This window comes from Muscardinus avellanarius, assembly GCF_963383645.1.
Source record: "Muscardinus avellanarius genome assembly, chromosome: 8".
In the NCBI taxonomy this organism is placed as follows: domain Eukaryota; kingdom Metazoa; phylum Chordata; class Mammalia; order Rodentia; family Gliridae; genus Muscardinus; species Muscardinus avellanarius.
The window spans coordinates 84,689,258-84,713,909 of record NC_137794.1 but is presented as its reverse complement, the minus strand read 5'-3'; the positions used below and the strand labels follow the sequence as shown (position 1 = coordinate 84,713,909).

General features: G+C 38.3%; 2 protein-coding genes across 4 annotated transcripts in view; both read right to left on the bottom strand.

Annotated features, from left to right (window-relative positions):
- AKAP7 (A-kinase anchoring protein 7) overlaps positions 1-24,652 on the bottom strand; it is a gene marked incomplete at both ends in the record, with an annotated part of 165,374 nt that overhangs the window by 42,600 nt on the left and 98,122 nt on the right. The window lies entirely within an intron of this gene.
- Positions 7,947-8,387, bottom strand: LOC308266342 (synaptojanin-2-binding protein-like; the record flags this gene model as incomplete). The annotated part of the gene is made up of 1 exon (XM_080700536.1): positions 7,947-8,387. One exon carries the CDS (start codon positions 8,385-8,387, stop codon positions 7,947-7,949), a length of 441 nt encoding a protein of 146 aa, XP_080556662.1.

The window sequence follows — 24,652 nt, the reverse complement described above, 5'->3', positions numbered from 1 at the left end:
CTAAAATAGATAAAAGACCTAAATATAAATCTTAAGACTATAAACTTTTAGGAGAAAATCGGGGTCATAAAACCTCACAACACTGAAATTGGCAGTGATTTCTTGGATATGATTTCAATGGCACAGGCAACAGAAGAGTATACAAACTCCCTAAAAAAAAAAAAATATTGTATATCCAAAGACAATGTAAACAGAGTTAAAGGTTACTAATAGAATGGGATAAAATATTTCCAAATGCTATATCTGAAGGTATATTAATATTCCAACTAGAAATCCTAAAAATTAACAACAATAAAGGCAAACAATACCCTTTAGAGATAGGTAAAAGACTAACATAAGTAATGAATCTCCACAGATAACCAATCTTAGTTGACTGTTGGATGGAAAATCTTGTTTCTCTAGTTCTGGTGTGTCTTACCTATTTCTTCTTTGTAGTTAATCTCTTTGAGTATTTTCTCTAGTGCTGGTTTTGAAGACATAAATTCCTTCAGTTTCTGTTTGTCATGGAAGCTTCTTATTTCTCCATCTAATTTGATAGAAAGTTTTTGCTGGGTAGAAAATTTTTGGCTGGAAGTTGTTTTCTTTCAGAGTTTGGAATATGTTACTCCAAGCCCTTCTGGCTCTCATGACTTGGTTTGGGAAGTCTGGAGTGATTCTAATTGGTTTGCCTCTGAATGTCACTTGGCCCTTTCCTTTTGTTGCCTTTAAGATTCTCTGCTTGGCTTCCACATTGGTCATTTTGACAATTATGTGGCGTGGGGATCCTCTTCTCCGATCCTGTCTAAAGGGAGTTCTATAAGTTTCCTGGACCTGTGTATCGACCTCTTGCTCTATGTCTGGAAAATTTTCTGCTACTACTTCCTTGAAGAGCTTGTTGATCCCTTTGGTTTCACTTTCTTTTCCCTCCTCTATTCCAATTATTCCTAGGTTAGCTCTCTTAAAATGGGCCCATATTTCTTCAATATCAGATTCCTGCTGTCGGATATTTTTTCCTAGATTAGAAACTATGCGTTCATTTTTGGAATGATCATCTTCTAAGAGCGAGATTCTGTTCTCCATGTGGTCTAATCGGTTGTTCATGCTTTGAATTGAGGCCTTTACTTCATTAATTGCATCCTTTATCTCTTTTTGGCTCTCTCTGAGTTCTTTTTGAAGCACCTCTATTATTTCTACAGTTATTTTCCTGATTTGATCTTCTAGAAATCTCTGATTTTCTGTTGTATCGGGTTCTGATGTTGTGGGGTTGTGGGCATTCATTGCTCCAGTATTATTCTACTTTCCCATGATTTCGGAAGTTTGTGCCTTTTCTGGGTTCTTCCCTTGGGTCACTATGACTTCACTTAAGGTGTTCTGGATCTCGAGTCAGTAGTATCTCAGACCCCACTACTCCTTTACTGGGTTGTATCACAGAGTCTCCGACCCAGAGAGTCGATAGAGGCTGCTTTAGACTGTGGGGGGTGCCAGGTTGCATGTTCTCCTATGGTGTGATATCTCTGCCACCGCCCCTCCCCCACTGGGTCAAGTCCCAGGGAGTACAGTACTGGGATTTCTCCTCTGTGGCCCGCAATTTGACTCACTGTTCTTGAGTACGCAGATGTAGCTGTACTGGATTCGGTGAATTCTCTGCTGCTGCCACCGGTGGCAATATGGCGCCACTGCCACGCCCTCGGACGTGAGGCTGGCGTATTTCTTCTTGGTTTTGATTTCCACTCTGAATCCCTGCAGCGTGTGCTGAGCTCAGCCACTGGGAGCTTTAGATTTTACCTGCGGCGAGAAATCCCGCCTGGCTGTTCCGTAGCGGCTCACCTCGGCTTGCTGTAGCCGTCCGGTGAACTCGCCACTGCCGCTGGCAGTATGGCGCTGCTGCCGCGTCCTCGGGCGTGAGGCCGGTTATCTCCTCTGTGGCTCTGAGCTCTGTTCTCAGTCCGCTTTCTCTCTGGAGCCTGGTGATTTTTTTTGTTTCTCTGGTGATGGTGTTTTCTGGCTATGAAAGGCGCTGATTTTGTGGTAATGGAGATTGGTTGTTAGCGGGGCTCTTAAGCCCCGCTTTTCTCAGTCGCCATCTTCCCGGAAGTCGGGCCAACTCTTAAGTTTTCAAGTGAGTCTCCTACATTTCAGTTGGGTGTTTGTTTGTTTGTTTTTGTACAGAGGATTAAACCTAGGGGCATTCTACCTCTGAGCTATACTACCAGCTACACCTAGCCCTTTTTTACTCTTTATTTTGAAACAAGATCCTACTACATTGCTGAGGCTGGCCTTGAACACATGATCTTTCTGTCTCAATCTCCTAAGTACAGGGATTACAGGCATGTGCCACTGCACCTGATTCAGTCAGTTCTTTTTTATGGCCCAACTTGAAGCAACAAAATAGTCAAAGACTTTTCTTTAATTGAAAATTAAATTAGAGGGGGAAGAAGAATTTATGTCTCTGCCCAGAGAATATCTACCAGCTGAGGTAAGGGGCTGCAAGCAGGCTGACGAGGCACAGTGTATATCTGGACATGTTGCAGGTGTACCATATTATTTTACCAATTCAATTTCAGCCACACTGTATTGAACACATACTATGTGCTCAAATGATAATCACAGAAGCTCCTGGGGTGCAGTTAACCCTTGATTGAAGAAGCACAGTCAGAGTAGATGAGGTAGCCAAGGCCAAAGGATGGGAGGAGCCCCACCTTTGCAGCCATGACCTACGGGAGCAAGACTGAGCTCGGCATTCCAAGTGGGAAGTCCCACTTCGCAGCTCATCAAGGCAAGGCAGCAAAGGACATCAATGGCCAGGAGATGCCAGCATTTGTTCTCAACAGATACTGTCCAGCCCTGCTTCCTACAGCCTGCTTTTTTTCAGGTATTAACAATGAAATCACAAAAGCTGACATAAACTACTCAGTCAAGGAAAGTCTAGTGTTTGGATGTTAAAATCTTATTTGAAAGAGACGGGGAAAGCATAAAGTATACTTCATCTGCTGGCTGGTATTTATATTATCAGACATGGCTGCTTTCCTACTTACGTGACTTTCATTGCTTAACACCCCAACCTTTATGAGGAGAAAGCAATATCCTTCACAGGAAGAAAAGATGTGTTATTTCAGAAATGCCGAAAGGACTCAATGAGTAGATTTTTATTTGTAATTCAACCAAGAAAAAAAAACCCACAATATCTGGTTCTGCACTTTCTAGTTTATTGGGGTTTTCACAGGTCCTAATTATTCTTCATGCTGAATCCTCTCAATCTATATTTAGCTCTGAAAGTGGTCCACTGTTTGACCTTGGGCAAGACAAACGTCAGTCACATTTCCTGCTGTGTTGAGCTTCAAATAAAAGGTGCTTTAAGAAATCAATACATTTTTGCTAAAGTATTTTCTCTACTAATGCTTAAAGGGATAACAAAGAATATAAGTAAATCCCCAAGAAAATGAAAATTCATTTATACTAGATTAAATGCCATTACATCAGGGGTGTTCTTGGCAAGTCTCGGCATCTGTCATGGTCCACCACATCCCAGGCTAAAATTTGTCTGATACACTATGTCAGAACATGTTCATTCTGATTAGTCTGTTTACGGGCACTTCTAACAACATACGGCAACTGTCAGAACTCTTGATTAAATACCCCAAAACCAAAATGCTGAGTCTATTTTCTGTTAATACATTTCTTTTCCTTTTCTTTTTTTCCCCAGTACTAGAGATTGAATCCAGGAGCGCTCTACCTCTAAGATACACCCTCAGCCCTATTTTTTATTCTTTACTTTGAGACAGGGTCTCAATAAGTTGCAGAGGGCCTCAGTAGGTAGCTGAGCTGAAGCTGGCTGCAAACCTGCGATACTCCTGTCTCAGCCACCCAAGTACTAGAATTATATGCATGCACCAGCATGACCAGTTCTGTTAATATATTTAATTCACAACTGAAAGGTTTGTAAGTTAGGATGCATTTGACTGCAAATAAGAACAACTCTTGATTCGAAAAGAAATGTCATTATCTCCTACAAACCGGGGGAAGGTCACTCTAGGGTTGATTAATCCAGTTGCTTCACAAGATCATCAAGACTCATCTTTCTAGTGTCACATACTCGGTATGGGTGCTTATGGTAACCTATCATTCCCCATGGTCAGGATGCAAAGTCCGGATATCATGTGTAACCCAACAATCTCCTCTAAAAAAAAAAAAAAAAATGACATTCTCTTCCCTCAAATCTCTTTTTGTCAGAAAAAAAAAGTTCTCTGAGCTTCCAAGCAGACTTCTCCTCACCTATCAGAATCAGGTCACACATCACTTCCTATGCTAATCACTAGAAAGGTGAATGGAGCCAATCAGAGTTTTATATTTGCCTTTTAATAAAAATGTGCTCTTTACTTTGGGGGCAGTTAAATTAAGAAAGTGACTGGAGCCGGGTGTGGTGGCGCACGCTTGTAATCCCCACGCTTGGTAGGCGGAGACAGGAGGATTGCGCAGGTTCGAAGCCAGCCATGCTGGCTTAAGAGACCCTGTTTCCAAATAAAAAGTATAAAAAAGTAGGTCTGGGAGTGTAGCCCATAGGTAGAAGGGCTTCCAGGAACCCCAGTACCACCAAAAAAAAAAAAAAAAAAAAAAGAAAGTGACTGGTTGGGGCTGCTATGGTTTGGATGGGATTTGCCCCCAAAAGGTTCATATGTTTCAAATTTGGTTCCCAGTATGGCAGTGTTGAGTTGGTAGAATCTTTAAGAGGTGGTTGCCCAGTGCAAGGTCATTAGGTCACAGGAACATCACCCTTGGGAGAGAGAGATTAATGCTGCCCTCCCAGAGTGAGTTCTTGAGAGACAGGAGTGGTTATAAAAGAGCAGGCCTTGCTCACTCATGTGCACGTCACCGCATGCTCTTGCCCTGCTACGAAACCCCCCGCCCCCAGGTTATGCTGTAGCCCAGGAAGCCCTCACGGTAAACGGATGGGGGTAACCAACCTTGAACTTTCAGTCTCTAAAACTGTAAACTAAATAAGCCTCTCTTCTTTATAAAGTATTTGCAGTATTTTATTATAGCAACAAAAATGGACTAAAAGAAGGTCTGTAAATAATTGTGTAAAATAAAAGCCCAAGAAACAAATCGCTGAAAAAGTGTCAGGCTAATAAAAAGTGATCATATGTGGATAAATGTATGGTACAATTATAAACTAAATTCTTGTTAAAATACGTCGCTGGATTATAAGTAGCCAAATTGTAAACTGCCTTTCTTTATGCTAAGACCGGCTGTATAAAAGTGTACACGCTTTTGTTTTTATCAGAGATGCTAAAAATGGATTTCTGGTACAAAATATAAGCCCTGTGATGGTCAAATGTTGTTTTCTTTACTCATAGTCAGAATCAAGATGAATTACTTGCCCAAATCATTACCAGAGTCAATAGAAGATCAAACAGAACCACAGTTTGTGAATGGATAAACTTTGTCTTTCAGTTAGCTAGTTAGTGCTTCAAGCACTAGTTTGTATAAAACATACCACAGGTACTTTCATATACCCAAAACTGAACTCAGTATCTTCTTGGCACCAGTATCTGTTTTCTCTTTTGATCATCCAATGGATGTAAGGCACTATTTTCTGCCAAATGGTCTAAATCCTAAATCTGGGAACCATCCTAGCCTTCTTCTCCCCTGCCTCTCACAACTCACTCCAAATATTGCTTCACCTGCCCACCCAGATCTACAATGTGCCTTTCCTCTTCTATGTACACTGCAAATGTCAAGTGGATAATTATCATGACCTGCCCAGACTAACACTACTACCTTCTTGCTACTCTTAGTGATTCATTATCCTGTTCCCCTTCGCCTATCCCACTTTTACACGACTGGTAGAATGACTTTTCTGCAGCACAAATCTGATCATGTTATTTTGAGGTCCAAGTTTTTTTCCCACCCCATTCCCTCCCCCTCCCTCCTACTCACATTTGGCTTAGTGACTGACTCTGTATGCCTGTGACTGTACATCATGTCCATTATAGAGTGCCAAGATCTTTGATGGCTCTCATCTCCTACAAAGTAAGATCTAAACTCCTCAAGAAGCAATTCATGTACAGAGAGAATTACTTGCATGTCCCTGCATATAATCTGCTGGGTGGCTTCTCATGCTGCTCCCTCAGCCTATAAACGCCTCCTTTCTCTTGCCTCCCTCCCAACATTCTCATTTGCAGCTCAACCCTTTCCTCTTCTGAGCTGTCTTTTCTACAATCCCAGGCGGAATGAAAAGTTCATTCAAGTGGTTCCCATTAACTTCATTACAGTCATTATCACTTTAAATTGCAATTGTCTGCTTGCATGACTTGCCACTAGCAAGTGAATGCCTTGAGAGTAAGGTTCAGGTTTGCCTATCTATGATCTTTAATACACGGCATAGTGCTTGGCACTTGGTAAGTTCAGTAAGTATCCATTCAATAAATTGCACGAATAAATTAAAACAAGACATTTTCAAATGAAGAAGGAGTTATTATGTGCACAAAAGTTAGCAACGCTCCACGTGCCTGGATGGAGCTCTGAGTGAACTGCTAGGGCAGGCAGTACGGGTGATTCTAAAATTCATTCAGCTACTGTGACAGCCAAGAGCCATCTACTCACTGCAATCATACTTCACCACCTTTTTTCCTACTTAAGAGTAGTGATGTAACAAAAGAAAAACTGCAGAACTGGATTTTCATACAGAGCTGGAGAGTGGGAATTTTATTACTTCTCTTGCAATTAATCAGAGATAAAATAACAACCAAAGCCTAGTTTTAACAAAAACTACAACACAACAATTTAACACATAATAGAGAATCTGATTTTTTTAAGCAAACGGTATCTATTAGAATTATACATAATACATAATGATAAATATTGGGAAATGCTTTAATTATAGGGTGTTAAAATACCTACATACAATTTTTAAAGATTTCAACATTATAATTTAGGTGGTAGGAACAGTAAATACAATTTATGTAGGATTCTTGGAAACAATCTATAAAGAACATGAATTTATTCTACTACTTTTAATGAAATGATACCTCACCTGTGATAATAATTTTAGTTTTTCACAGAATCAAAATATAAATGAAGAGGATACTTGGCTCAAACTTTACTATTTTAACCTTTAAATGCCACTTAATTTCCAAGAAAACCTAAATTATTAAAGTGTATCAAAATTCCTAATATCAATCAAAGCAAAACTTTTACCAATGATGGGATAGGTGCTTTGGGCTTATTATTTACATATACCAACAAACAAAACCCAATTATCTTTCTTTCCTGCTTGTCTTTGCTTCACTGTCTGGAGTTCTTTAAGGAGTTAATTCACCCTGAGGGGAATCCTGGGAGGTGAGCAGGCCCACTGTAGAAGCTGCTGCATGCACCAGAGATTGGGCCTGCAGTGTGGGCTGGCTGCTATGAGAACTGGAACACTGTCGGTGGTTCTCTGTGAATCCTACAAGGAGTCGTTAGCATACGAGTCTAAAAAAGTACTGAATAGTTAAGGCTGAAAGGCATATGTTGTTGGACTGTTTAAAACAAGTTTCTCCCTTGATTTATATATTGATATATTCCTATATCAATAGTTAACACAGAGACAAGATCTTACTGGGCCTTTTTATTTTGAAAATCCTTCCTTTTCTACTCCAGCCTAATGCCATTATACAACAGCTTTACTTTTCTAAATTCGTAAAAACAAAACAAAATAAAAAAAAATCACTGGCAGTCCTATTAAAATACGTAACATCTTGTTCTAAGCAAGTCTTTTCTTCAGCTTTCCTTCAAATTATAACTTTGCTCTTCCATTAGAAAATGGAAACTTGCAGATTATGAACAGCAACGTTCTGGGTGGGAATCAGTCACTTTAAATCGTATATTGGCTATGCAGAGAGAAGAAAGCATTTGGGGAATGGTAGGGAAGAAAAGTAAGAGAAATCTAAGTTCACTGGAGCACTTAAAGACACAAGCCTTTGAAGCTCTCAAAGCTGCCTCCGGTATCTCATGAAAGCCCAAGCTACAGCCATGGTTAGGGCCAACACCGGCAGCAGCACCTTCACCATGGGAATACCACCTGGCTCCCCTTCACCTCCACGTCCTATAGGTCCATTCTGCACCTGTAACCTGTGCTGCGCTCTCACAGGTAACACAGCATAGCCTGTGTGTTGAAAGAGGTCTACAGCATCCTGGTACTGGAGGTTCTGTAGGTCTTGGCCATATACTGAGAAGATCTCATCATCCTCCTGGAGCCACTCATCCCAGGCTACAGCTCCATTCTCTTCGATTCGGCTGACGTAGATGCCACTGTCGTTAAAGACATACTGCTGATCTTTCCAACCGACCATGTTGAAGCCCAGTCCTGAGGGTCCTCTAGTAAGACTGACCTCTTCTTTCATGCCCAAATAATCCACCCTTCCGTTCATGGTCGGACACTTGCCGGACATGCCACTGGGGTCTGGCTCATGCTGCGCATAGGTGAAGGTGGATCCGGATCGCAGCGCGACTGGAGCGCAGCCCATTCCATTTCTGTAGCCTTGAGAATCTGCAAATTCTAATAATAGAGAAACTTTATGAGCTCATCCAGACCTCCAGATCAGACAACCTCATGAATGTTACTCGCTCTTCCATCTTAAAAGATGATCAGTAAGCTGGGCGTGGTGCGGCACACTTGTAATCCCAGTACTTGGGAGGCTGAGACAGGACTGCAGGTTCCAAGCCAGTCTCAGTAGCTTAGTATGGCTCTCAGTAACTTAGTGAGACCTTGTTTCCAAATAAAATATAAAATAGTCTGGAGGTGTAACCTAGAAGTAGAAGGCCCCTGGGTTCCATCCCTAGTACCACACACACAGAAAAAGATGGTCAGAAAATACATTTTGCAAATCCCTTAACAACCCGTTTTCCGTGTCTTAACACTCCTTTAGAATCAAAAGTCTTCCCTAATGTCTGAAAAGTTGTAATCTTAGTAGAGATTAAGAACAAACTGAAGCCAGGTGGGGTGGTGCACGCTTGTAATCCCAGTACTTGGGAGGCTGAGAAAGGAGAATCGCAGGTTCACAGCTAGCCTCAGCTACTTAGTGAGACCCTGTTTCAAAATAAATAATAGCCGGGCGTGGTGGCGCACACTTGTAATCCTCGCGCTTGGGAGGTGGAGACAGGAGGATCGCGCTGGTTCGAAGCCAGCTGCGCTGGTTTAAGAGACCCTGTCCCAAAAATATAAAAAAAAATAGGTCTGGGAGTGTAGCCCGGAGGTAGAAGGGCTTCCAGAAACTCCAGTACCACCAAAAATAATAATAATAATAATAATAATAATAATAATAATAAAACATAGGGCTGGAGGTATAACTCGGAGGTAGAATGTCCCTGGGTTCCATCCCTAGTACTTCAAAAAAATAAATAAATAAAAAGAATAAATTGACATTTTCTTTTTCTTATATTAACCTTTCCTTAAGTCATTCTTCACCCTCCTCCTTCCTGGACTTAAGATGTCTACACACCTCTGTTATGAAAACAGCCCAGGTACTAAACATGGTGAGTGTTGTCATGCATGATGCTCAGAGCTTCTCATGCATGACCACCTCATTCGGTCCTCACAGTGGCCTCATAAGGTGACTATTATAAAACCCCAACTTATAGATGACATAATTGGGTTCAGAGATGTTAAGTAATGTGCACAAAGGTGCCCAGCTGGGAAGTGGCAGTGACAAGTAGAATGAGTCTGTCTGGTCCTAGAAGCTCCTGGGTCGCCATGCTTCTGTTCTGCAGTCTGCTTGCACACACCTTCCCTCTCTTTCCCATTCTGCCTCTTCTCCAAGCCCTCCTTGCTTCACTGAAATGGAGATGAATTTAATGAGCTTTATAAGTTTTTCTCTTGTGATTTCACTTCATTATCAAATTATCTTAATAACAATATGTTCTATACATTTGCCAACTTTGTTTTTCTCATAGCCAAAAGAATTATTAATTCTTAATTCAAGTTTTATCTTCATCTATGTATTTCCATATTTAATTATGTATAAATATTTATAAGCAATATAAAATATCACAGCCAGGCATGGTGATGCACGCTTGTAATTCCAATACTTAGGAGGCTGAGACAGGAGGATGACAGGTTCAAGGTCAGCCTCAGCTACTTAGTGGGGCAATTTAGTGAGACCCTGTTTCAAAATAATGAACAAATTAGCGAGACCATGTTTCAAAATAATGAACAATAATTAGGATTGAAGGTATACCTCAAGGTACCTCAAGGAAGAAGGCTCCTGGATTCAATCCCCAATACAGAAAAAATAATTACAATTAGAAGCACCCCTAGCCTATTTTTACTTTTGAAATGCAATGCTAACCACATGCTAATTGTTTTTAAAAAGCATGAGAGATAATGCAAATCTTTAATAACATAAAATGGGCATTCTGACGACAGGGAAGTAAAAATATTACTGTAATAAGTATTCCACAATAATATTTTATAGTACTATATGTCAGGCATTGCGCTAAGCACTTTGAAACCGATAAGTATTATTTAGTGCAGTGAAAAATTTATTAAGAGGCAATTAGGCAATGTGATTGGCTAGTTGCAATAACTGTTGGCAACTGGAAGGATCTCCTGATACTAATTTCCTATATCCAGATAGGTTTGTTTGAAAACAAACTCTGAACTCTAAGAATTTCATTCACATAGTTTAATTTTCTTTTTACTTATAATTCAATATTTACCTTCATATTTTAAAAAATGCACTTAAAATTGAAGGCAGTGACAAGTAGAATGAGTCTGTCTGGTCCTAGAATTCGTGAAGTAAGTGATTACTGTAATTCTGGTCCTAGAATTCGTGAAGTAAGTGATTACTGTATTACGCCAGTTATGATCCCTGTTTGTCAGATATTCAGGAACGATCACTTAGCACTCGCCGCCCCTTTACTACGTAGGGTTCCTAAGAGGTCTCAAACATCCTATGGTTTGAACCCAGGCCAAGAGATTAATGGATTTTCAAAGTAGCCTGAGCCACAGCTGCCACGTTGCATTAGCATGCAGATTAATAGCTGATATACCAGTTAAAATACAGTGAGCCATCACTAAGATTAAGTTCTCAGTTATTTATCTAGAAGCTTCTTCTAACTCAAGCACATGTAAAGAAACCAACAGCACATTCCAATTATCAGTTGCTTTTCCTTTTTATTAGAGGCACATACAAAATTTCAGATATTTTCTCTTTAGAAGAGACGTTGCATTAAAGAAGCATAGAAGAGGACAATTCAATTATGAAAGGAACAAGAATGGCATTGAAAATGTAGTATTTAACATGTCAAAGTTTCTGCTTTTTCAAAAATACTGTACTATCTAGGTAAGATGAAGTAAGTCCAAGTTAAACCAGAATAAGTTTATTTTTCTTATTTTATCTCAGCATAGAAACTAATCTACCCTTTCATATGCCTTATAGATAATATATGGCCACCCAATCTCGGTGTCATTTGGGGAAATACTATTGAAATACCCTGTCTTCAGTTCTTATTTAAACTACTTGATAATTCTGAGCAGAGAACATTTCCAACTGCTCCAGTTTTTAAGTAAATAAAGGTATGCAGTTCTTTTAGAAGATAAACTGTTTTCACTGTTCCCTCTTCTAACATGCTTGAAATAGATTCATCATAATCAGTCTAAGCAGAGATGAAATTTTCTTAATCATCTCCCTGTCAGCCTGTGTAAAAGAAAGCAAGACAAAATTTTTTGTCCTGCCCACCACAGTAGGCATCCCTATATTATCAAATATCAGCTTCCCTGAATAGACACTTCACAAAAGACGAGATACAAATGGCCGATACATGAAAAGATGTTCAACATTACTAGCCATCAGGGAGATGCAAATCAAAACTACACTGAGATTCCATCTAACCCCAATCAGAGTGGCAAGCATAAAGAAATCAAATAACAATAAATGCTGGTGAGGATGTGGGGAAAGAGGAACTCTTTTATACTGTTGGTGGGAGTACAAACTAGTTCAGCCACTAATGGAGATCAGTGTGGAGAAACCTTAGGAAACTGGAAATAGTATCACCATATGATCCAGCTATACCTCTTCTGGGTATTTGTCCAAATAGGTTGAAATCAGAGAACTACAGTAACATATGCTCATAGCAGCACAACTCGTAATAGCCAAAACATGGAGCGAACGTAGGTCTCCATCAACAGATGAATGGATTGCAAAATTATGGGAAATACACACAATAGAATTCTACTCAGCTATAAAGAAGAACAAAATCATGTCACTCGCAAGAAGATGGAAAGTTAAGTGAGATCAGCCAAGCACAGAAAGAGAAGGGATATATGTTTTCTCTAGTATGTCCAAACCAGGGAGTATTAGGGATACCAGAGGGACTCCAGACAATGGAGGAGAAACCTCAGCAAAGCTAGAATTGAAGGATGGGAGAGGAGGAAGGCTAAGGTTGATTAATGAAGGAGTTACATCCGAATCTCTGTAAAAATATAAATATAGCATGGTTAACCTGGACATTCATTGTGGGGAGGGAGGGTACCAAGCACAGTCTGAATGTATGCCATTTTCAATATGTTCCACATAAAAATAAAAAAATAAATTAAATAAAAACAAATATCCATTTCCCATAATAATGACTTTTAAATAAGCTTTTTCATATGAGATGCTCCTATCAACCTGGGGCACTTTTACACTTGTCATATTTTTACCACAGAATTCTCAAGTGTAACTTAAAGACAGAGAAAAAAATAGAAGAAAAGAATCAGACCTATTTATAACTTAAGGAGAGATCACTAATTAGCCAACAAAATTAATTTATTGGAAGAATATATTAGAAGTACTGATGGAAATTATTAAGAGCATTTTTCAAAGATTATATTTTTCATAGTTTCCTTGGACTAATGAACTAAAGCAGAAGCCTTAAATGTTCTGGCCTCTAGATTCCTTCACTCTCTTAAAAATTACTGTCAGTCCTTCCTTCTCCAAGAGCTTTCATTTATGTGACACATATTTATTAATATTTGCTAAATTTAGATAATTATAGACATTCTCTGATACTGCACTACAAACTTGACAAGTTGTAGATTTTTTTTCAAATTCAGTTGCAGTATAGAATCCTAACACATACCCATTAAATTCCATACTCTTCACATTCTGGTCTTTTTAGCTACCTTGAATTTTGATGGATCACTTCTCCATGTGGAACTTTAATCTGCACTGTTCATTTTAATAATACCGAATCCCTGCATTACGGATATCTTCCAAAGTTTGACACAATTTCATTATAAAACATCAAAAACCACATTCATTAATATCACTTTTATCACTAGAAAAGCCATTAAGCATTGACTGGTGAAGAGACATGAGTAAGATGTGAGGGTAATAGAAATGTCCAGTGTCTTGATTTTGATGTTTTCACAAGTATATAATATATAAAACCTCAGCAGTTTGTACACTTTAATATGAGTGGGTTTTGTGTCTGAGGTATACTGCAATAAAAATAAGTGTTATCATGAGATTATGATATATAAAAACAAACTGGAATAATGAAGTTCATTATTTAACTCTGTGCTGCCTTTATATACAAAATTTCCTATAATAAAAAGTGGGAGGCTGGACCTGGTGGCGTAAGTTTGTGTAATTCCAGTACTTGAGAGGCTGAGACAGGAGGATCGCAGGTTTGTGGCCAGCCTCAGCTACTTAGTGAGCCTCTCAGCAGCTTAGTGAGACCCTGTTTCAAAATAAGTAATAAAAAATAGAGCTATGGGGGGGAACCGCTCAAGAGGTAGAATGACCCTGGGTTCCATTCCCAGTTCTGAAAAAAAAAAAAAAAAAAAAAAAAAACAGTGGAAGAAAAGTTTTAAGTTTAATTAAAAAAAAAAAATAGGGCTGGTGGGGGAGGGATACAGCTTTGAGGTAGAATGCCCCTGGGTTCCATTCCCAGTTTTGCAAAAAGAAAAAAAAAGTGCAAGAAAGGTTTTTAGTTTAGTTTAAGTCAAGCTTATCTTAATAGATTCAAGTTTTTTAGAATTTTTATTTTTGTCTGAAAGCCTGCAGTTCACCATTAGCAATGAATAATGTTGGTTGTATCTGATGTGATGGGTTCACTTGTTTATTTCCAAGAAACTAGCCATCGATACCCAAGTCTGAAAACAAGTTTGTCAACTGCTGAAGATAAGGTACTTGCAAGAAAGAAAGCTACCTGCCTCAGCTCGCAGCTTAGTCACACGAGTGCTTTTCTTCAGGTTAGCCTCACACTTCAGTGTGCAGCTGAGTGCACACTTCCCACTTCTACTACATCATTAAAAACATGCATACTCAGCCAGGCGTGGTGGTGCACGCTTGTAATCCCAGCATTCGGGAGGCTGAGACCGGAGGATCATGGTTTGCGGACAGCCTCAGCTACTTAGTGAGGCCCTCCACAACTTAGTGAGACCCTGTTCAAAATAAAGAATAAAAAATAGGGCAGGGGTGTAGCTCGGAGATAGAATGCCCCTGGATTCCATCCCCAGAACCACAAAAAAAAAAAAAAGTTGAGGCCAGGTGTGGTGGTGCACGCTTGTAATCCCCGTTCTTGGGAGGCTGAGACAGGAGGATCACAGAGGTTCGAATCCAGCCTCAGCTACTTAGTGAGGCTCTCAGCAACTTAGTGAGACCCTGTTTCCAATAAAATATAAAAAAGGTTTGGGAGTATAGCCCGGAGGTAGAAAGCCCCTGGGTTCTACCCCAAGTACCACAAAAAAAAAAAAAAAAAGTTGTACACTCAAAGGCTGAGGCAAAATGTAACAATCATTTTTACTACTACATAATCCTAGGTATTATGGAGAATGAGGAAGAAGGGTCATAAGTTTAAGGTGAACATGGACAACTTAGTGGGACCCTGTCTCAAAATAATAAACAAACAAATAAATAAATATATAAATAGGGCTGGAGATGTAGGTCAGTGGTAAAGAGTCCCTGGGTTCAATATCCAGTACCACACACACACACACACAAAAGATAAAAGTAAAAAGGAAGGAAAGAAGGGAGGGATGGAAGTAAGGGAAGAAAAGAATAGAAAAGATATGATTTTTTTATTTTATTTTATTTATTTTTTGCGGGTCTGGGGATGGAACCCAGGGGCATTTGACTTCTGAGCTACACCCCCTGCCCTATTTTTTATTCTTTATTTTGAAACCGGGTCTCACTGAGTTGCAGAGGGCCTCACTAAGTAGCTGAGGCTGTCCGCGAACCGCGATCCTCCAGTCTCAACCTCCTGAATGCTGGGATTACAAGCGTGAGCCACCACGCCCGGCTAAGATATGATTTTTTAATTGCAACTGCTTTGATTCACACTCACCACATACAGTTTTTACCCAGAATTGATTTTGCAGAATCAGTGTAATTGTTAATCCAGTTGAAAAGCCAAACAAATCTTGTATTATTATTAAAATAGTTTTATCCTCACAGATACCCTAAAAATATCTAAGGGACAACCATGGGACAAATTTAGTATGTTTTAAAATAATTAAAACCCAACAAAAGAGTAGCCTTATAAATTATTACAACAGTGAATCATAAGATAAGCCAAGTAAGGCACCTATTTCCACTATAAAAAGTAAATGAAAAAACAAAGCATTCAGGCACATACTTATCTCCAATACCCCTTCACACTAAGTAGACTTTAAGTAGGCATATGGCATTTAAGCAATACAAATATTTTCCAACTAAACATTTTAAATGTATTATTTATCAAATATAAGACAAAGGTCCTACTTCAAAGATTTGAGAAAGCTCAAAGGTTTATGTCTTAGCTATGCCATGTGCCCAGTAGGAAAAACTTGATTTCCTTCTCCTGCCACTCCATGATTACTGGCCCACATACTGAAACTGGCAAGATCCAGCACGGGCAACTCAAAGTCTTCAGAGTTCTGCCCTGGCCTCCAAGGCAAGGGGCACAGAAGCTCAGGACACCAAAGTCAGAGCTGAGAGTGCTCAGCCAGAAGGGATTCCAACCCCAGCTGCAATACACAAAGTCCTTCCCTGTTGGCCGAACAACCCCGCAGATAGAAGTACTCAGTTTCTGGGTAGACCACAACAAACCTCTTATGACTAATAGGATTGATCTAAATGTCTGGGGCTCATAGGGTGAATCTAAGCAAGCATGGATATCTGGATGGACTTAATTCACTGCCTCCGCTCACTCAGAATTCTCCTTAGGGCTTCAGCTCACAAAGTCTGAGCTTCATATCCTGTTGGTCTAACCTATTTGGCACTGGATAAGGACTAAATAAGTTACATATAATCTCCAACTTTGAATGATTCAACCTAGAATTTTTCAACATAACATTGCTATGAAAACTGTTCATGCTGGGCGTGATGGTGCACGCTTGTAATCCCCGCATTTAGGAGGCTGAGACAGGAGGATTGCGGGTCACGGACAGTCTCAGCTACTTAGCGAGGCCCTTCACAACTCAGTGAGACCTGTTTCAAAATAAAGAATAGAAACTAGGGCTGGGGGTGTAATGCAAGAGATAGAATGCCCCCAGGTTCCATCCTCAGTACCACACACACACAAAAAAACCTCTTCATGTTCACTAGAAACCATTCTTCTTCAAATTCTGATGCAGTATGATGCTGTCTCACGATGCTAGTCAGAGCTGCAGCCGCCAAGCCAGTCAGCCACACAAGCACAAAGGAGAATCAACTGAGAACCTAGGTACAGAATGCTCTGCTGCCAGTGCTTTTTACATACGTGTATTCAAAAAATTACAGGAGATATTCAAATTTTTATTATAAAATAGACTATATATTAGATCACTTTGCCCAATTGTAGGCTAATGCGCATGTTTAAGGTAGGAGAGAGTAAGCTATTACATTTAGGTATGTAATGGTCAGGATATTAAATGCATTTTCTTCTTAAGATATTTCCAACTAACCATGAGTTTATCAGGACATCACCCCATCATAAGACAAGAAACATTTATATAGCAATGATGACTTTGACTTACCTTATATGATCATTTTCTGATTCTATCACTAAATCTGTGCATCATTTGCTTCTATCTGAACTTATCATTGGCCCAACCATAACTGTCTCGCTTTTGTTTATGCTACAGTCTAAAATTAATTGAATATCTTTAGTGTCCAGTTCTGTGTTCTTACGTTGACTATCTGTGATATCTTGTCATAGTGTCCAGTTCTGTGTTTTTATGTTAAATATCTTTGATGGTTCTTATCTTGGTGCCCAGCTCTGTGTTCTTATGTTGACTATTTGAAATAGTCTTTAGTGTCTTTAGTGTCCAGTTCTCTGTTTATATGCTATTTGTAATGGTTCTTGTCTTTGGTGACGGTTCTTTAGTATCCAGTTCTGTGTTTATATGTTACTATTATAACAGTTTTGATATGAAATGTCTACCAGAAAAGTTCTTGTGTTGGCAAAGCCGAAATGTTCCCCATGACTCTAACCTCATTAGTGGATAGATCCATTGATTTATTTATCATCTGAAGGGACTTGTTGAGTGGTAACTATAATAAGTAGGCTGTAGCTTGAGGAGGAGCGGGCCGGCCTGAGGGAAGTAGCTGTCCTGGTCCCTTCTCTCTGCTTCCCCAATGCCCTGAGTCCTGAGTAGCTTTCCTCCACTACACGCTGACTCCATCATTGCTCTCCCTCCGCACTGGAAACCCTGAGCCAACATAAACTTCTCCTCTGATTTGTTTTTGCTAGGTATTTCAGGGATGGCAATGAAAAGCTAACTAAAGCACAATTAAACTCTTTTTACCTCATATCTGTCTAATCTGCTTCTTTGGTGCATATTCACTGCCTCATTATGTGCAAATCTACCATCTGCTCACCAGCCATTCATACATGAAAACCCAGTAACCTCCCACTCTGGAGCATCCTCAGCCAAGGAATTGTAGGTCTGATCAAGGTATTTCTTAGTATTGTTGCCTCCACCCCAGTACTTCCTTCCCACTCTAATTCATATCTATTGATTTAGAGTATCTCTTCTTTCTACTATCTCTCTCTCTACTCTTCATTCTCCTCCCAGAAAACTGAATGAAACCTGCCACTCCTCAGTCACATATTTCCCTAGGAGGTAAAATTATGAGCTTTCCCTGCTCTGTCCTACCAAAGTCATTATTGCTATAAAATTAAAAAATAAACCTCTCTGTTTCTCCTCCCTCTCCATTTCTCATATGTAGACCTGACTGCCCAGACACTCTTATCACTCTTAAGGATTCTGTCTTACACTTCTCTGTATCTCATGATACTCAAGAGAACAGTAGGCACATTATACATATTCAGTTACAATCATTAAATTTATGTCAAATTATTATTATTATTAAGCAAAAAAACCCAGGTGGTCCCAGAAAAAACATTCTGGTTCTACCCCTGTTTACAGAAGATATATATATATATATATATATATATATATATATATATATATATATATATATACATACATACATACATACATACATACTGGACTACAAAAAAAATCTTCTAGACCTTCCCAAATTTCCAACTGTCTCTTATAAATTATGTCAACAGCTAAAAGTAAACTAGTCTTTGCAAGCACTAAATTACTCATCAATCTTACAAAGGGTATCATTTAGTCAACTACCTTCCTTAAGAAAATATAAATGGAATATAGATGCCTGAAAAAAATTAACTCAAGTAAGCAGCTCCCAGAAAACACCTTTTCACTAGAAAAAAATAAACTTTTAATTTTTTTTCTTGACTTTAATTTTTTTCTGGATTAGTGCAGTTAGGTTTACAATGAGTTGTAACCAACAATAAGTAGGTATAACATCACCAAGGACAAGATGACTGAAAACCCCACATGGGGCTTTCAGGAAGCAACATGCACAGTAGGATAACCTCTGAAAAAAAACTTAAGAAAAGCACAAAAGAAAACTGAGTGCCAAAAAAATTAAACAAATACAGGAATTAATAGCCAAGGAATACAGATTTGACAAATTAAAAATAACTTTAAAAATGGACTATACTGAAATACTCAAAGATATGAATAAAGAATAGTGTCGATTAAGCAAAAATTAAAATGAAAATATTAAAAAATCAATTGGAAATCTTAAAAATTAATCATATATATACATATCATTTATACATTTTTAAAGGTATCCTAAATGGCTCAATAAAGAGAGCTAAAAAAAAAATCAGTACTTGAAATCTAACAATCACCAAGAATGCACTTACAAGTTAAGAGAGAAGAAATATGTAAATCTGATGAAAGCAAAATTTTCTCCCCCACAAAAAACTCACATGTACATGTTTCTACACACAGTTTTATAAACAATTTCAGAAGGTTCTCAGAGTCACTGAAGCACAAGATTCTGAATAGAAAATATTATAAGATCTCAAATAGCCTTCACTCTATAATTCACACAATAAAATATCAGTTTGGTCTAGTCTTTTATGGCAAAGTAGGGTGACTATACAAGTATTTATTGTAGATTTCAAAATAGTTAGAAGGATCTAAATACTCCTCAGCCCAAAAAGATGACATGTTTGAGATGATGATATGCTAATTGCTCTGATTTGTTTCCTATACATCATACCTATATTTAAATAACATACTCGATCACAGAAATATGCACAATTATTACATGTCCATTAAAAATACTGGTTTGAGGCTTAGAAAACAAACATTACATTGAGTTAGGATCAAGTCAAAGACAAGTCAAACCAATATAAGTTAATTAAACCTGACTCAAAAACAAAACTTGCAAAGAAAGTATCCCAAGTCCTAATAAATATTCTATTACAAAGCTTGGGTAAGATTTAGAAAATCAGTAATTATCAATAAGCAAGGAAAATAACTCTACTGTGTACTAAACTTGGTTAATTATTATGAATTATTTTAGATAAATATGTCCTTTTTCATTTTTTATTTTTAAATTTCTATTGGTACTACAGTTCTGCATCACTGTGTGATTCAAAGTGATTGGTAGTAAATACATTCATATGCAAACATAACATTATTTGATCTCATTTTCCCCTCCTCTTCACCCTTCCCCAATCTTCATATATATATATATATATACACACACACACACACACACACACACACATATACATATACATATATGTGTGTGTGTGTATGTGTGTATATATATATTCAACTGTTGATAGACATCATCTAGGTCAGATCCATAACTTGGCTATTGTGGACTATACAGGTATAAACAAAGGTATGCATATGTCACTACAGAATTCTAACTTTAATTCTTTTGGAAAGATACTGAGGAGTGGTTTAACTGGGTCATATAATGGTTCCAGTTCTGGTTTTCTGAGGAATCTCTGTATTGATCTCCGTAGTGCTAGTATTTATTATCATCTGCATTCTTGATTACTGCCATTCTAACTGGAGTTAAATGAAATCTCAGTGTACTTGATTTGCATTTTCCTAATTCTTTATGGTGAGAACATAGTTCATATATTTGTCTGCATTTCTTCATTATATATATATATACATATACATATACATATACATACATACACACACACACACACACACACACACACACACACACACATATCTGCATTTCTTTTTCTTTTCTTTTTTTTTTTTTTTTTGCGGGTCTGGAAATGGAACCCAGGGGCATTTGACCTCCAGGCTACACCCCCAGCCTATTTTTTTTTTTTGTATTCTTTATTTTGAAACAGGGTCTCACTAAATTGCAGAGGGCCTTACTAAGTAGCTGAGGCTGTCTGCGAACTGCAATTCTCCTGTCTCAGTCTCCTGAATGCTGGGATTATAAGCATGTGCCACCACACCTGGCTTTCTGCATTTCTTAAGATGAGAACATGGTTTTATATATTTGTCTGCATATATATATATATATATATATATATATATATATATATATACACACACACACACACATATGCATTTCTTCTTTTGAGAAGGGTCTATTTAGTTCAATTGCCAATGTTTTGAATGGTGTTTTTGGTGCTACTTTTTTTTTAGTTCTTTATATGTTCTAGTTATTAGTCTTCTATTAGAGAAACAGCTGGCAAAGACTTTCTTCCATTCTGTAGTCTCTCTCTTCAAACTCCTAATTATTTCCTCTGCTGTGCAAAAGTTTTTTAATTTGAAGCCATCCCACTTATGATTTTTGGTTTTCTTTTCTGAGCTTTAGGGCTCTAAATGAGTAAGAACTCTAAACAAGTAAGAGTAATGAGATTTCTCTGCTACTGCCCATCTGCTGGAAAGTGATCTTATGTTTTCTTCTGGTAATTGGAAAGGTTTCTGGTCTAACTTCTAGGTCTTTAATCCATTTTGAGTTGACTTTTCTGGAAAGTGAGAGATAGGGGTCTAGTTTCCTTCTTCTATGTATAGATATCCAGTTTTCCTAGCACCACATATTAAAAAAGGCTGTCTTTTCTCCAACATATATAATTAGTAACATCAAAATTCGGCTAGCTATAGCTGTATTCATTTGTCTCTGTAACTTCTATTTTATTCCATTGATCTATGACTCTGTATTTATGCTAATTCTATGCTGTTTTTGTTATTATGACTCTGTAGTATGATTTAAAATCATCCTCCAGCATGGTTCTTGGTACTCAGAATTGCTTTGGTTATTCTGAGTCTTTTGTTCTTCCATATGAATTTTGGACCTGTTATTGTAGCTCTGTGAAGAATAACATTAGTATTTTGATAGAGATTGCATTAAATCTATAGATTGCTTTGGAGATTATGGCCATTTTGATCATATTTATTCTGCCTGTTCAAGAACATGAGAGAGCTTTCCATTTTCTAATGACTTCTCCCTCTTTCTTCAGTGTTTTTTTTTTATTATTTCCACTGTAGAGGTATTTTACCTCCTTGGTTAGTTTTATTCCTAAGGTTTTGTTTGTTTGTTTGTTTGTTTAGGCTATTGCAAATTGTGAAATTGTTTTCCAGATTTCTTTTCAGTTAGTTCATTATTGATGTATAGAAAATCTATCAATTTTTGTAAGTTGACTTTGTAACTGGCTACTTTGCTAAATTTATCAGCTCTAGAAGTCTTCTATCTATAGGACCACATCACCTGCAAGCAGAGATAATTTCACTTCTTCCTTCCCAATTTGTATCCCTTTAGTTTCCTTCTCTTGCCTCATTGCTCTGGTTAAAATTTCAAGTGCTATATTGAATAGGAGTGGTAAAAGTGGGAAAATCTGTATCATTCTTAATTTTAGAGAAAATACTTTGAGTTTTCCCCACTCAACATGAGATTGGTTTTGGGTTTACTGTATACTGCCATTCCTATTTTTTTTTAGTATTTTTACAAGCATCAGTGTTGAATTTTGTCAAATTATTTTTCTGTATCTTTTAAGATGATTATTTGATCTTTTTGATTCTTAGTTCTATTTATGTGATAATTATATTTATTGATTTGCATATGCTGAACCATCCTTGCATCAATGGAATGAAGCAAATTTGATCATGTGTATAAAGTTCTTGATATGGTTTCAAATGAGAATTGTTAGTGTTTTATGAAGAACTGTTACATCTGTATTCATTAAGGATATTGGTCTGCAATTTTCTTTCCTTGGAGAATTTTATTCAGTTTTAGTATCAAGGTGTTGCTAAGGAAGGATTCTGGGGGTGTGGCCTTGGGGACTATATCCTTCCTCCTCCCGTTGCTCATTCTCTCTTGCTTGCAGCCTCCATGATGTGAGAGCAGTGCCCATGTTCACTCACTCTCTCTCTTTCTATTTCTGCTTCCCATTGTCTTGAGCTTCAGACCCTGGTGTCACACGGACTGCACACAGACTCTTCAAAACACTGTGAGCAAATAAATCTTCCTTCCCCTAATAGTGTGGTCGGGTCCTTTGGATTATAGCACTGTGCATGTTGACTGAAACAGATATTAGTACAGAAGTGAAGTCACTGCTATATGTGTGTTTTGTCTTTGGAACTGGTTTGTGAGAGGAATTTGGAAGGTGCACAGTGTGGCTAGAAAGGTGGATTTTGGAGACATTTTGGAGAGCAAAGTGGACTTCATAGGAAAATAGAGGAGTAGAGGCCACGTGTCTTACCTTCTGGAAAAGAAACTATCAACATTTTTCTAATGTCCTAAACCTTTGTATGAGGCCGAATTTAAAGAAGAAAATCTGATTAAACTGGCAGAGGAAGTCTCAAAATAGCACAGTATCCAAACTGCATTATTTCATGAGTGTAAAGCAAAGCAGAAAGCCTTGATAGATTTATACTTTGACCAGAAAGGCAGGTATAAAGCTGGGTCCCCAAGAAATGGTTCAGTGAAAGAAAATAAGAAGAAAGGGAGGTCAAATACTTTGATTAGAGATAAAGAAAGGAATGTGTACATGGAAGGTCAAGCCCAAGTGCAGAACTAAGAAAATGAGGGCCCAGCAGCAATGATTAAAGAGGACATGACTACCATTGTTGCTGGCAGACAATTTCAGCATTCACATAATGCTGACTTTGCTGGGGAAAAGGGGTCATGGAATCTTCCCCTTACTCATCAAAGGAAGCCTTAAGCAGTGAGGTAACATGTACTAGGGGCAGAATACCTGTAAGCAGGCCCAAATGGGGCAATTTGTGAGAGGGAAGGTGAAGCCAAGGTTGCAAAAAAACCCCACAACTTAGAAATGTCATAAATGTGGAAAGATTGTAAACTGAGAGCAATGAATCCAGGCTGGAAGAGCAAGTACACTGCCTGTTACAATCAACTAGACAACAATGGGCTGCCAAGGCCCACTGGAGATCAAATCTCACCATCATGTGTCCCAGATGCCAGAAATGGAGTTGCAGGACCAAATTCTTGCCCTGCTGGATTTCATCCCTGTTTTTGTCCCATTCCTTTATTCTCTGGTACTATTCTTCCTTTATGGAATGCAAATGTTTACTCTGTGCCATTGTATAGTGGATGCATGTAGCTTTTTGAAATTTTTCTTTTCATTTTCTTTTACAGGGGCTCATAAGAATTCACCTTGAATCTCAGAGGAGACTCTGAACTTTGGGACTTTTGAGCTATGCTGGAACTTTTAAGACTTTGGGAACTCTTGGAGATGGACTAAATGTGTTTTTCATTGTGAGGTGGTCTAGAGAGCCAGAATCAGAGGGTAATGGTTTGGATTTAGAATTCCCCTATATCCCTTATGAAAACAAGGTAGCACTGTTAGAAGTGAGGCTTGGTTACTAAAGAGGGGTCACTGGGGATGTAGCCTTAGGGATTAAATATCCTTTCTTTTCCACCTGCTCATTCTCTCTTGTTTTTGGCCTCTATGATGTAAGCGTAGTACCCATGCTAACTCATGCTCTCTCCCCTCTCTTCCTTTTCTCCTCCTCATCATCATCCTCCTCCTCCTTCTTATTCTGTTCTCTCTCTCTCTCTCTCTCTCTCTCTCTCTCTCTCTCTCTCTCTCTCCTACATGATGTCATACCCTGATCTCCAGACCTTGGCCTCAGATAGACTAATCTATAATCTCCAAGAAATTTTGAGCAAATAAATCTTCCTTCTTCTAAATTGTGTGGGCAGGTCTTTTGGGTTGTATCATTGAGAAAACTCAATGAGACTATCTATTTCATTAGATATCTGAAGGGCATTTGGGCTTAGTTTTTTCTTTAAAAAGAAGTCAGCTTGAAATATATCTGGTCCTGGGCTTTTCTTTGTTGGAAGACTCTTTTTGTTACTGCTTCAACCTCTTTGCTTGCTATTGGTCTGTTTAGGGTTTCTGTATATTCTTG